Raw genomic sequence first — 12,692 nt, forward strand, 5'->3', positions numbered from 1 at the left:
GTGGAGGCACGGTGGTTTCACAGTCCAGGTGATGTCACAGCTCAGGACCTTGTGCTTGAGAATTCCAGATTTTATCCACCTGCTACCCCCAGGCCTCCCTGTCACCAAGATTTATATCTGACCTCTGGCCGGCTGTTAGAGGTCACTGAATCTGGGCTACTTCTTTGGTGTCCCTACGCTCTATTCACTTCGGTTAATCACAGGCTCTGCTTAGTCCCTGTGAGTCTCCAGATTGCCGGGGACAGAATAAGATGAAAGAAAGGGGAAGGGAGTCGGGTGGTAGTGCAGCAGGTTAAACACACATGGCGCAAAGCGCAAGGACCTGCGTAAGGATCCCAGTTGGAGCCCCCGGCTCCCCACCTGCAGGGCAGTCACTTCACAGATGGTGAGGCAGGTCTGCAGGTGTCTGTCTTTCTCTCCCCCTCTCTGTCTTCCCCTCTTCTCTCCATTTCTCTCTGTCCTTTCCAACAACAACAACAGTGGCTTACACTATTCTGATAGATCAAGAATTTCAGGGGGCCAGGCGATGGAAGAGCTGGTTAAGCGCTCACATCACAGTGAACAAGGACCCAGAGTCAAGGGGGAACCCTCGTCCCCCTCTGCAGGGGAGAGACTTCACCACTGGTGAAGCAGGTCTGCAGGTGTCTCTCTCTCTCTCCCCCTCTCTGTCTTCCCCTCCTCTCTGCATTTCTCTGTCCTATCCAACGATGACATCAATAACAACAACAATAATAACTACAACAATAAAAAAACAACAATGGGGGGTGTCTGGGAGGTGGCACAGTAGATAAAGCGCAGTGAACTCTCAACCATGAGGTCCCAAGTTCAATCCGTGGCAACACATGTACCAGAGTGATGTCTGGTTCTCTCTCTGTCCTCCTACCTCCTATCTTTCTCATGGATAAATAACTAAAAATCTTTAAAAAAAAAAAAAAAAAAAAGCAGGGAGTTGGGCGGCAGCGCGCAACACGTTAAGCGCAGGTGGCACAAAGTGCAAGGACTGCTTTAAGGATCCCTGTTTGGCCCCAGGCTCCCCACCTGCAGGGGAGTCACTTCATAGGTGGTGAAGCAGGTCTGCAGGTGTCTTGTCTTCTCCTCTCTCCATTTCTCTCTGTCCTATCCAACAACGACGACATCAATAACAACAACAATAGTAACTACAAGCACAGTGAAAAACAAGGGCAACAAAAGGGAAAAATAAGTAAATATAAAAAAGAATTAAAAAGTGGTCTGGGAGGTGGTACAGTGGTAAAGCTTTGGACTGTCAAGCATGAGGTCCCGAGTTTGATCCCCGGCAGCACATGTGCCAGAGTGATGTCTGGTTCTTTCTGTCTCCTATTATTTCTCATAAATAAATAAAAATTAAAAAAAAAGAAACAGTTATGTCTTTAAAAAAAAGGAATTAAAAAAACAAACAAACAAGGGCAACAAAAGGGAAAACGAATAAATAAATAAATGAGACAAGAAAAAGAATCTCCCAGCCAGCACCAGAGTTGCTGTGTGATGACACTTTTTTTTTTTAAAGATTTTATTTATTTATTAATGAGAAAGATAGGAGAAGAGAGACAGAACCAGACATCACTCTGGCACATGTGTTTCGGGGGATCGAACTCAGGACCTCATGCTTGAGAGAGTCCAAAGCTTTATCACTGCGCCACCTCCCGGACCACGTGATGACACTTTTTGATAACCACCAAGATTTGCAGTATTTATGGGCTGTAGGTATGTGCGGGGTGGAGGGAGGGGGGCTGCTGGTCTTTGCCTGGAAGCTTCAAGTCTCTGCCGCCCCCCCCCCCACACCCCCAGACAGTGATTGTCGGCGCCTACCTGATAGCCCACGGCTTCTTCAGTGTGTACGGCATGTGTGTGGACACCTTATTCCTCTGCTTCTGTAAGTCAGCCTTCTCTCCTGGGAGCTTTCTCTGGGGACCCCTCCCCTCCCCCCAGTCCCCAAGACCTGACATCACCTTCCAACTTCTTTCCTGGGCCTCTGCTGCCCCCCCCCAGGTGCCCTCCCCTGCCCCTCCATCAGCATGCGCTGTCCACTCTCTCGCCCCTTCCTTGGCCCATGGAAGCTTCTAGAATCTCTAGCTTTGCTGGGGGGGGGTGGGGGTGGCGGGCAGGGGGTGGGGGTATGAGCCTGGCACTAACTCTGGTCTCTCCACCTGTTTTCTTGTGTTTTTTTTTTGTTGTTGTTGTTTTTGTTTTTATTTTGTTTCTTCTTGCCCTCCCCTCCATGCCTGCGGGTTCCTCCCCTGCCTTCCTCCCCACCCACCCTCACTCCCACCCCCACCCCCACGCCCCTGCCGCTTCCTGGGGGGAGCCCAGGTGAGGACCTGGAGAGGAATGATGGTTCTCGGGAACGGCCGTACTTCATGTCCCCCGAGCTGAGTGACATTCTCTTGAAGGGAAATTCGAAGGAGGGGAAGGAGGCAGAAGCGGAGGAGTAGCAGGACAGAAGGGAGGATGGGGGGGTGTTTGGGGGAGGGTGGGCTGTGTGTCCTCCCCTGTAGTGGGATGCATGTTGTCAGACTTCCTCGCCTGCCGGTGTGGTGTGGGGAGCGCGGGTCTGGCCCCTGTGTCTCTCGCTTTCCTAACCCTCCTAACCCTAAGACTCCTCTGTGTACCCCCACCCCCATTTGAAGGGGGAGCTTCCCTCACACACACACACACACACACACACACACCCCACTCTGGGAAATCTCTCCGCAGTGGAGGACTTGGAGCGGAATGACGGCTCAGCCGAGCGGCCCTATTTCATGTCTTCCAATCTCAAAAAACTTCTCAACAAAAGCAACAAGAAGCCAGCGGCATCATAAGCGGCCCCCCACACTTCTTCCTCGGTACCCCCGAAAGTCTCTGGCGTTTCCCAGCTGCATCGGAGGAGTTGTCTAAGGTCTCATCACTGCCGATTCCTCTCCCACTCCCCTGCAGTAGTTTCTGGACACCTGATGATCTTTTTTTTTCTTTTTTTTTTTTTGGGAGGGGTGGTTGTCTCTTGGTGCCAAGAGCCCAGCAGTTACTTACTTCCCACCCCCCAAAGACTGGCATCAGTCCAGGGATTCCTGTCCTCACTGACCCAGGGGGAGGACACACCCCCCTTTTGGCCTCTTGGGGTGTCTGCCAGGTGTTGGGGTTCAGTCTCTTGTCTGGAAGAAGCTTCCGGCCGGCTGCCTCCTCCAGGGAGGAAGTGGGGGCCCTATTAAATTCGGAGGAGGGGGTAGTTGCCAAATCTTTTTGCTCCTGCCTGTGCCCTGGTCAGCCTCAACATTTCTGTGGCTGGGTCAACTGATTTCCTGGGCATTACCTTTCCTTCTAGATTCTTCTTAATATATGATATATATTTTTTAAATCTTGTATTAAAGCCCCCCCCCCTTTTTTTCTGTTTGAACAGGAGTGCCTTCCCTTTGTCCCCCTTCCCCAGCTGGGTGTGGCTGGGATGGTAATATGTCTGTCCTGTGATTGAGGGGCGCCTGGGAAGAAAGGGGGAGGGTACTGGGAGGAGGGGCAGCCTGGAGCAGGCTGTGTAGACAGCAGACTTGGATGGAAGAAATGGGGAGAAATGGACTCCGTGAGCCGCTTAATGGAAACCGGCCGGCTGGGTAAAGAGATTGAGCTGGCCACCCCCCCCCCCATTTTCTGACACAGCCCTCTTTATCAGAGCAAAGAAACCCCATCTGCCCTAGAGACCTTACTTGATGGGAAAGGGAGGGTTGGGGCCGGCTGTGTGTGTGTGTGTTTGTAAAGGGTGGAGTGGTTTCAGGTCCCCCATCTCCTCTGCTTGAGGATCCTTTTGCCAAACTTGAACTCAGGGGAACCCCCACCCGTCTCTGGGTTCCTCTCTAGGCCATTTCCCAAGCCCTCCCTCCCCCAAATGTGTCTGTGTACACACACACACCCCCAAGCGTGTAATTTGCATTCCAGCCACGAATATTAAAGTGCCTACAACACAAGAGTTGGGGTCTTTTTTTTTTTTTTTAAAGGGGTGGGGTATATGGGGAGAGTGGTTTCAGTTTGCACGGTTCTGGGACCCCGCCCCCAGATGTGCGGGCACCCCCAGATAGGGTGCACAACAAGAGAATCCTTTGTCCTGCTTTTCAGTCCTGCACCGCCAGCTCAGGTTGCTCAGAACAAATGCTTCTTGTTGGGCTCAACTCCCCGGAGGAGCTGCGCCACATGATTGGGTCACATGTCAGACTGTCCCCAAAGTCACTTAGCGACCTCAGAGCTGTGCCAGGCTGTTCGTTGCTGCTCTCTGGTGGCGACTGTTGTCACTGCCTCTACAGCCAAGTTGATTGGATAGAGTCAGAGAGAGACCCCTTCTTCTAGCGTTTGCCCTTCTTCCGTAGCCAGTCAACAGCGTCAGGTTGAGCCTGATGTCAAGTTTCGAGACCTCCTTTGAATCTGGAGAGGTGGAGTCGTTGACCATGTGGGTCATAGTCTGTCTGTAGCCGCAGGGGCAGTTCGGGTCGTCTCTGGCTCCCCAGCAGTGGGACATAGCGGCGCACCGGCCATGGCCTGTTCGATAGCAATTGAGGAGGGCCCGATCATAACGTGACAGCCGGCCCCCTAATTATTATCAGATCACTACTTCACTTCTAGCTTCCAGGGGTGCTGGGGATAGAATCTGGGACCTCAGAGCTTCAGGCGAAAGAGTCTTTTTGTCGAACCATGATGCTATCTCCTTGGTCCTGTCTTTCTTACTTGTTGATTTCTAAAAAAAAAAAAAAGATCTTTACTTATTGAATAGAGGCAGTCAGAAATCGAGAGTGAAAGAGGAGATAGGGAGAGGGAGAGACACCTGCAGCCCTGCTTCACTTGCAAAGGGACTGGACATTCGAACCTGGGTCCTTTCATAACATGTGTGTTCAACCAGGTGCGCCAACACCCGGCCCAGCGGCCCCTTGTTGATTTCTAAAATCTTTATTTTCCTCCCTCTCCTTTTTTTTTTTCTCTTTCGATTTTATTGATTGATGAGAAGTGATATAAGAGAAAAAGAACCAGACATCACTCTGGTACACGTGCTGCCAGGGATTGAACACAGGACCTCATGCTTGAGAGTCCATTGCCTTATCCACTGAGCTACCTCCCAGACCACTATTTCTAAAAACTCTGCATGTATGTGGCTGGGTTTTTTTGTTTGTTTGTTTTTGCCTCCAGGGTTATCGCTGTGGCTCGGTGCCTGCACTATGACTTCAGCTGCTCCTGAAAGCCATTTTTCCCCCTTCTGTTGCCCTTGTTTATTTTTGTTATTGCTGTCATTGTTGTTGCATAGGACAGAGAGAAATGGAGAGAGGAGGGGAAGACAGACAGGGGGAGAGAAAGACAGACACCTGCAGACCTGCTTCACCGCCTGGGAAGCGACTCCCCTGCAGGTGGGGAGCCGGGGTCCTTGTGCCTTGCTTAAGCCGCTGCACTACCATCCAACTTCCGCCATGTGCTCTTAACCTGCTGCACCACCACCCAGTGGCTATTTTTTTTTTAATTTTTAAATTATTTTATTTATTTAGTGGATGACAGCCAGAAATCAAGGGGGAGGGGTAGACAGAGAAGGAGAGAGAAACACTGCAGACCTGCCTCACTCACCACTTGCAAAGCTTTCTCCCTGCAGGTGGGGACCAGGAGCTCCAACGTGGGTCCTTGAGTTCTGTAACACGTGCGCTCAACCAGATGCGCCACCATCCGGCTCCTATTTTCGATCCTCTTTATTTATTGGATAGACAGAAATCGGGAGGGTAGGGGGAGAGAGACACCTGCAGCCCTGCTTCACCACTTGCAAAGCTTTCTCCCTGCACAGCTCTGGTTTCTGGCGGTGCTGGGGACTGAACCTGGGACCTCAGAGCCTCAGACAGGGAAGTCTTTTTGCAGAACCACTGTGCGGTCCCCCTTGCTTGTTTTCCTTATTTGCTTCCAGGATTATCACTGGGGCTCAGTGCCTGCGTGGATTCCACCACACCTATTAACTTTTTTCTTTCCTTCTTTCTATTTTTTATACAAAAATTGAGGATAAAGGGCCCTCTTGTTTATTGCTTCTCTCTCTTTTTTTTGTCTCCAGGAAGTCTCCAGGAATATTGCCTGGGCTCAGTGCTGGCACTACGAATCCATTGTTCCTGGCAGCTTTTCCTTCTTTTTGACAAGATAGAAATTGAGGAGGGAGACAGAGGGAGAGATATACCTGCAGATCAACTTTGGAGAGCCAGGGACTCGAACCCAGACCCTTGCAATTAATACTATGCGTGCCACCACCCCTCCCCCTCTTTATCTTTCTTTCTTTAGCCTCCAGGGTTATCGCTGGGGCTCATTGCCTGCACTACGAATCTACTGCTCCTGGCGGACATTTTTTCGATTTTATTGGATAGGACAAGGAGAGAGATGGGGGAAATAGGAGACATGCCTACAGGCCTGCCTTGCCACTTTTAAAACGACCCCCCCCTGTAGGTAGGGAGCGGGGTGTGTGTGTGTGTATGTGTGTGTGTGTATGTGCTCAAACCTGGATGTCCGTGAGGGTCCTTGCGCTTCGTACTATGTGCGTTTAACCAGGTGCACCCCCGCCTAACCCCCTTAATTTCCTTTTGCCTCAAGGGTTCCGCGGGGGCTGTAGTCACATTACAGACCCATCGCTCCTGTGGGGCTTTTTTTTTTTTACTGGATAAGACAGAGAAATTGAGAGGAGGGGAAGATAGGGCGTGGAAGAGAAAGATTAGACACTTGCAGACCTGCTTCACCGCTTGTGAAGTGACCCCCCGAAGGTAGGCAGCCGGGGGCTCGAACCGGGATCCTTAAGCTGGTCCTTGCACTTTGCGCCATGTGTGCTTAACCCGCTGTGCTACCACCCGACTCCCCTCAGCCCTTATTTTAAGACCCAGCACTGAGAGCAGCAGAACCTCTCTGGGGCACAGCGTGCGATGCTGAGGATAAAACTTGGGACCTCACTCAGACTTGAGAACCCAGCACGTTAGCCACTGTACCCAGTCCTGCAGCTGCCTGTGAGGGGTTCTGGGCTCAGGCCAGGCTCTTTGTGGCCTTCCTTTCATCATCGAACCCATCCATGATCCTGTTGGGTGTGTTGTAAACAGAGGAGCCATATATTCAGGCTTCCTGCTCTGATCACACCCGATTCCTTCTGGTTTTGTTTGCTTATTTGTTTCTCTGAGTCCTACTCATCTCTGGTTCCTGGTGGTGCTGGGGATTGAACCTGGCATCTCAGTGTTTTAGGCAGGAAGAGTCTCTTTGCAGAACCATGGTGCTGTCTCCCCAGCCCTTCATTTATTTATTGTTAATGAAAGAGGGCGAGAGAGAGAGAGAGACCAAAGTCCTGCTTAGTTCTGATCCTGGTCCTAGAGACTGAACCTGGGGTCTCAAAAGCTTCAAGCAAGAAGAGTGTCTTTGTAGAACTATCCTGCTGTCTTCCCTGAACCCTCTGGATTATTTTTAAGTGATTTTTTTTTTAATTTAAGAATATCTTTTTAAAATTAATTTTATTGAATCGGAGAGAAATTGAGAGGGAGATAGATGAGACACCTGAAGACCTCCTTCATCCCTTGTGAAGATTTCCCCCTGCCGAGTGGGGACCGGGGGCTTGAACCCATGTCCTTGTATGCTGTAATGTGTGTACTTAACCAGGTGTGCTACCACCTGGCCCCTGGATTTTTCCAGGGTTGGGAAATAAACTCAGAAACACTTGCTTCGCCACCAAGGAGATGCCTCCCTGCCTCATTTTCTTTTTAAAATTTTTTTTATATTTATTTTTCCTTTTGGTGCTCTTGTTGTTTAATATTGTTGTGGTTACTACTGATGTCATTGTTGTTGGATAGGACAGAGAGAAATGGAGAGAGGACGGGAAGACAGAGAGGGGGAGAGAAAGACAGACACCTGCAGACCTGCTTCACCGCCTGTGAAGCGAATCCCCTGCAGATGGGGAGCCGGGGGCTCCAACCGGGATCCTTTCACAGTCCTTTTGCTTTGCACCAGGTGCGCTTAACCACCAGACTCCCCCGCTGCCTCATTATCATACTGTATATATATTTTTTGCCTCCAAGTAATTGCTGGGTCTCGGTACCTGCACTACAAATCCACTGCTCCTGGAGGCCATTTTTCCCATTTTGTTGCCCTTGCTGTAGTCGTTACTGTTATTACAGCTGTTGTTGGATAGGCCAGAGAGAAATTGAGAGGAGGGAAGAAGGTGCTGGGTGGTGGTGCACCTGGTTGAGCGCACGTGTTACAGTGCACAAGGACCCAGGTTCAAGCCCCGGGTCCCCACCTGCAGGGGGAAAACTTCACAAGTGGTGAAGCAGGGCTGCAGGTGTCTCTCTTCCTCTCTATCACCTCCTTCCCTCTTGATTTCTGGCTCTATCCAGTAAATAAACAGATTTAAAAAAAGAGAGACAAAGGAAGACAGGAGAGAAAGATAGACACCTGCAGACCTCCCTGCTGGTGGGGAGCCGGGGTCTCGAACCAGGATCCCTGCCCTGGTTCTTGCACTTTGCATCATGTGCACTTAACCCACTGTGCTACCGCCCTGCCCCCATACCACTAATAAAGAAATCATATACATATATATATATATATATATATGATTTCTTTATTAGGGGATTAATATTTTACAGTCAGCAGTAAATACAATAGTTTGTACATGCATAACATTTCTCAGTTTTCCACACAACAATACAACCCCCACTAGGTCCTCTTGTCATCCTTTTCCACGATCTGTACTGTATTCTTAAGAGAAGGGAGGGGGATCCGGGCGGTAGAGCAGCGGGTTAAGCGCAGGTGGTGCAAAGCACAAGGACCGGTGGATCCCGGGTTCGAGTCTCTGGCTCCCCACCTGCAGGGGAGTCACTTCACAAGTGGTGAAGCAGGTCTGCAGGTGTCTATCTCTCCCCTTCTCTGTCTCAGTAATAACTACAACAATAAAAACAAGGGCAACAAAAGGGAATAAATAAATAAAACAAATATTTAAAAAAAAAGTGAGACAGGAAAGCACTTTTCCACCAAGTGGGGGGAAACCAACCCCCCCCATGCTGTCCAGGGTGCTGGGGGCCAGCCATGTACCCTACCCCATCCTAGAATCACCTCCATTTAAAAGTTTTTTAAGGGAGTCGGGCGGTAGCGCAGCGGGTTAAGCGCATGTGGCACAAAGCACAAGGACGGGTATAAGGATCCCGGTTTGAGCCCCCGGCTCCCCACCTGCAGGGGAGTCGCTTCCCAGGCGGTGAAGCAGGTCTGCAGGTGTCTGTCTTTCTCTCCCCCTCTCTGTCTTCCCCTCCTCTCTCCATGTCTCTCTGTTCTATCCAACAACGATGGCATCAATAACAATAATAACTACAGCCATAAAACAAGGGCAACAAACGGAAAAATCTTTAAAAAAAATTTTTTTTATTCATTTATTTATTCTTGGATAAAGAGAAATTGAGAACGGGGGAGATGTAGAGACACCTGCTGAGTCCCCCTCAGCCCCTCTAGTTAAGTCAGTAAATAAAACAAACCACTATTTAAAAAAAAAGATTTATTTATGTACTTGTAAGGAGAAGCAATGCCTTACTCTGGTACATTCAATGCTGGGGATCAAACTCTGGACCTCAGGCTTGAGAGTTTGATCCAGAGTTTTATCTACTGCGCGCTCCTTCAGGAGTCCTTTAGAGGTAAAGCCTTGGAGAGGGGTGGCTCCCCCCTCAAGGGTTGTGGGGATGGGGGTGGTGAAAGAAATAGCCCCAGGTTGTGATGTTCTGGGGGATGCTTAGACTTACCAAGGATGGTAGGCCCTGTGTCAGCTGAGGGACCGACCGACCGTAGGACCTGGGGACAGATGACCATCTTCCATCAGTGCAGAGGGCTTGGCGCTTCAGGCCAGCAGGTGAGAGAAGGAATAAAATCAGGAGTGGTGGGAGTCGGGCGGTAGCGCAGCGGGTTAAGCGCACGTGACGCAAAGCGCAAGGACCGGCGAAAGGATCCCGGTTCGAGCCCCCGGCTCCCCACCTGCAGGGGAGTCGCTTCCCAGGCGGTGAAGCAGGTCTGCAGGTGTCTGTCTGTCTCTCCCTCTCTCTCTCTCTGTCTTCCCCTCCTCCCTCCATGTCTCTCTGTGCTATCCAAAACGACGATATCAATTACAACAATAAAACAACAAGGGCAACAAAAGGGAATAAATAAAAAAAAAAAAAAAAAAGAAAGTCTTTTAAAAAAAGAGTGGTGGGGCTGGGCGGTGGCCCACTCAGTTAAGCACACATAGTAGGAAGCACAAGGACCTGTGGTAGGATCCTGGTTCGAGCCCCCCGGCTTCCCACCTGCAGGGAGGGTTTGCTTCACTTGCAGTGAACCGGGTCTGCAAGTGTCTCTCTGTCTCTATCCCTCTCTATCTCCCCCTTCCCCTTTCAGTTTCTCTCCGTCCCATCCAATAAAAATAGGGGCAGGGGAGCCGGCATGCATAATGATTCTGCAAACAGATTCTCCTGCCGGAGGCTCTTAAGTCCCAGGTTCATTCCCCTACACCACCAGAAGCCAGAGCAGTAATCTGGGGGTGGGGGAAATGATAATAAAATATAAAATAAAGGGTCCGAGTGGTGGTGCATCAGGTTGACCGCATATGTTACAATGCGCAAGGACCCGGGTTCAAGCCCCTGGTCCCCACCTTCAGGGGGGATGCTTCAGATGGGGTGAAGCATTGCTGCAGGTGTTCTCTCTCCCTCTCTATCACCACCCTCAATTACTGGCTCTTTTCCATAAGTTAAGATAATGAAAACTAAATACAAATGACTACTTAAAAAAATAACGAATGTGGTCCAGGAGGTGGCGCAGTAGATAAAGCAGTGAACTCTCAAGCATGAGGCCCTGAGTTCAATCCCTGGCAGCACATGTATCAGAATGATGTCTGGTTCTTTCTCTCTTCCTATCTTTCTCATTAATAAACAAAATATTAAAAAAAAAAAATGAAAAATGATCTCTAGGAGCTGTGATACACCTGGAGGTAACAGAAATGAACGAACAGGAGTGGCTGTTTTTCTACTTGGACAGTGACAAAACACTCCAGGGTTGGGGCTTCCCCAGCTGCTGTGGTGCTCCCACATGGTGTGTCTGGCCCACACGCATGGTAGGTAGGCAGGTGCCCTTGCCAGTGAGCTATCTCTTACCCCACCCCCACCCCCAGGAAGACTGTTAAGCAGAGGATGGAGAGAAGGCAGGGACAAGAACAGACGGCCTTCTCTCTTCTTGGTTGGTGGAGGGCACCTGTTTTATTTTTTCTGTCTCTAATATGTAAATAAGAAACAAATTAGACAAGGAGAAAAAGAGGCAGAGACATCATAATGGTTCCGCGGCACCACCAGAGGCTACAGCTGAGCGGTGCGCTGGTAATAAAGAAATAAGTCAAAGAAATAAGTGAAAGGAGACATCTTCGGCCCTTCTACCACTTGGGGGCGCTGTGAAACCACCCAGGCCTGTTGCCGCGAGTGTCCCGGAGGCGCAGGGAAGGACAGCTGTGTCTGAATACTTTGTCCCAAAGGAGGATGGAGAAATGGAGAAAGTTGCTGAGTCTCTACAAACTTTGCAGTTTCCCCCCCCTCAAAAAACAAACAAACAAAAAAGATAGGAATAACATAACCGAATATTTCTGGAGTAAGAAAAAAAAAATCTCTGCTTCTACAAGAAAAAAAAATCCTTTTAGATAGGACAGAGAAAAACTGAGAAGGGTCAGGGAGACAAGGAAGAAGAGAGAGAGAGAGACTCAACCTGCTCACCACTCGTGAAGTTTTTCCCCCCTGCAGGCAAGGGACCGGGGGCTTGAACCCTCCTTGCGCTGTGATAACACGTTCGCTCAACCGCCAACCAACCACCCTGGCTCCTTGTTGATATATATATTTTTTTTTTGTCGAAAGTAACTGTGTTCAACCTCACTCCGCACACCTGCTATTTTGCTATTATCTTTATTGATTGGATAGAGACATCCAGAATTCGTTGAGGGACGGGGAGAAGAACAGAGACACACCTGCAGCCCTGCTTCAACCACTCGCGAAGCTTTCCCCCCCCTGTAGGTGGGGGCCGGGGGCTCGAACCTGGGTCCATAATTCAGCATTGTCACCTGTGCGCTCCACCGGGCTCCCACCGCTGCTATTTTATATATCGAGGAAACTTAACCTTCTGTAAAATGGTAAACAAGGCAGAAAATTGCTGTAGGCAATCAATCCCCTTCCGTAGCGGCTTTTTTTTGAACACCTTACCTTTTGGGAGAACTCATCTCTCCTTCTGTGCAAACAATTGGGCCAAACATTTTTGTTGGATTAGCGAAATAAAGAAAAGCACCATCTGGGGGTCGGGCGGTAGCGCAGCGGCTTAAGCGCACGTTGGGCAAAGCGCAAGGACTCACAGTAGGATCCCGGTTCGAGCCCCCGGCTCCCCACCTGCAGGGGAGTCGCTGCCCAGGCGGTGAAGCAGGTCTGCAGGTGTCTGTCTTTCTCTCCCCCTCTCTGTCTTCCCCTCCTCTCTCCATGTCTCTCCGTGCTTTCCAAAACAGCGATATCAATAACTACAGCAATAAAACAACACGGGAAACAAAACGAAATAAATAAATAACAATGTGTTTTTTTTTTTTCTTTTAAAGCGCCATCTTGGGGGCTACATAAAAAGAAGAGAGGCGGAGAAAGCTGATGGCTCGAGTCTCGGGCGCGCAATCCACCGCGCGTCTTCTGTTTTCTATTTTTGAT

General features: G+C 49.8%; 1 protein-coding gene, 1 long non-coding RNA gene and 1 pseudogene across 4 annotated transcripts in view; 1 reads left to right on the forward strand and 2 right to left on the reverse strand.

Annotated features, from left to right (window-relative positions):
- SLC44A2 (solute carrier family 44 member 2) overlaps positions 1-3,953 on the forward strand; it is a 52,667-nt gene extending 48,714 nt beyond the window's left edge. For 2 of the 3 annotated variants that reach the window (XM_060181727.1, XM_060181729.1), the window contains exons 21-22: positions 1,807-1,891; positions 2,329-3,953. In XM_060181727.1, the coding sequence (XP_060037710.1) occupies positions 1,807-1,891; positions 2,329-2,450 (207 nt within the window). In that variant the 3' untranslated portion in view covers positions 2,451-3,953. The remainder of the gene's footprint in view (positions 1-1,806; positions 1,892-2,328) is intronic. The other variant, XM_060181728.1, reaches the window with a different exon arrangement.
- Positions 3,954-7,014: 3,061 nt separating this feature from the next.
- On the reverse strand, positions 7,015-7,116 carry LOC132535711 (small nucleolar RNA SNORA11; annotated as a pseudogene).
- A 2,374-nt stretch (positions 7,117-9,490) lies between these two features.
- On the reverse strand, positions 9,491-11,301 carry LOC132535551 (uncharacterized). Its single transcript, XR_009547333.1, has 2 exons — positions 10,904-11,301; positions 9,491-10,752 (listed from the first exon to the last, which is right to left on the reverse strand). It is a non-coding gene; the product is annotated as an uncharacterized LOC132535551 (long non-coding RNA).
- Positions 11,302-12,692: the final 1,391 nt, after the last annotated feature.

This window comes from Erinaceus europaeus, chromosome 23, assembly GCF_950295315.1.
Source record: "Erinaceus europaeus chromosome 23, mEriEur2.1, whole genome shotgun sequence".
In the NCBI taxonomy this organism is placed as follows: domain Eukaryota; kingdom Metazoa; phylum Chordata; class Mammalia; order Eulipotyphla; family Erinaceidae; genus Erinaceus; species Erinaceus europaeus.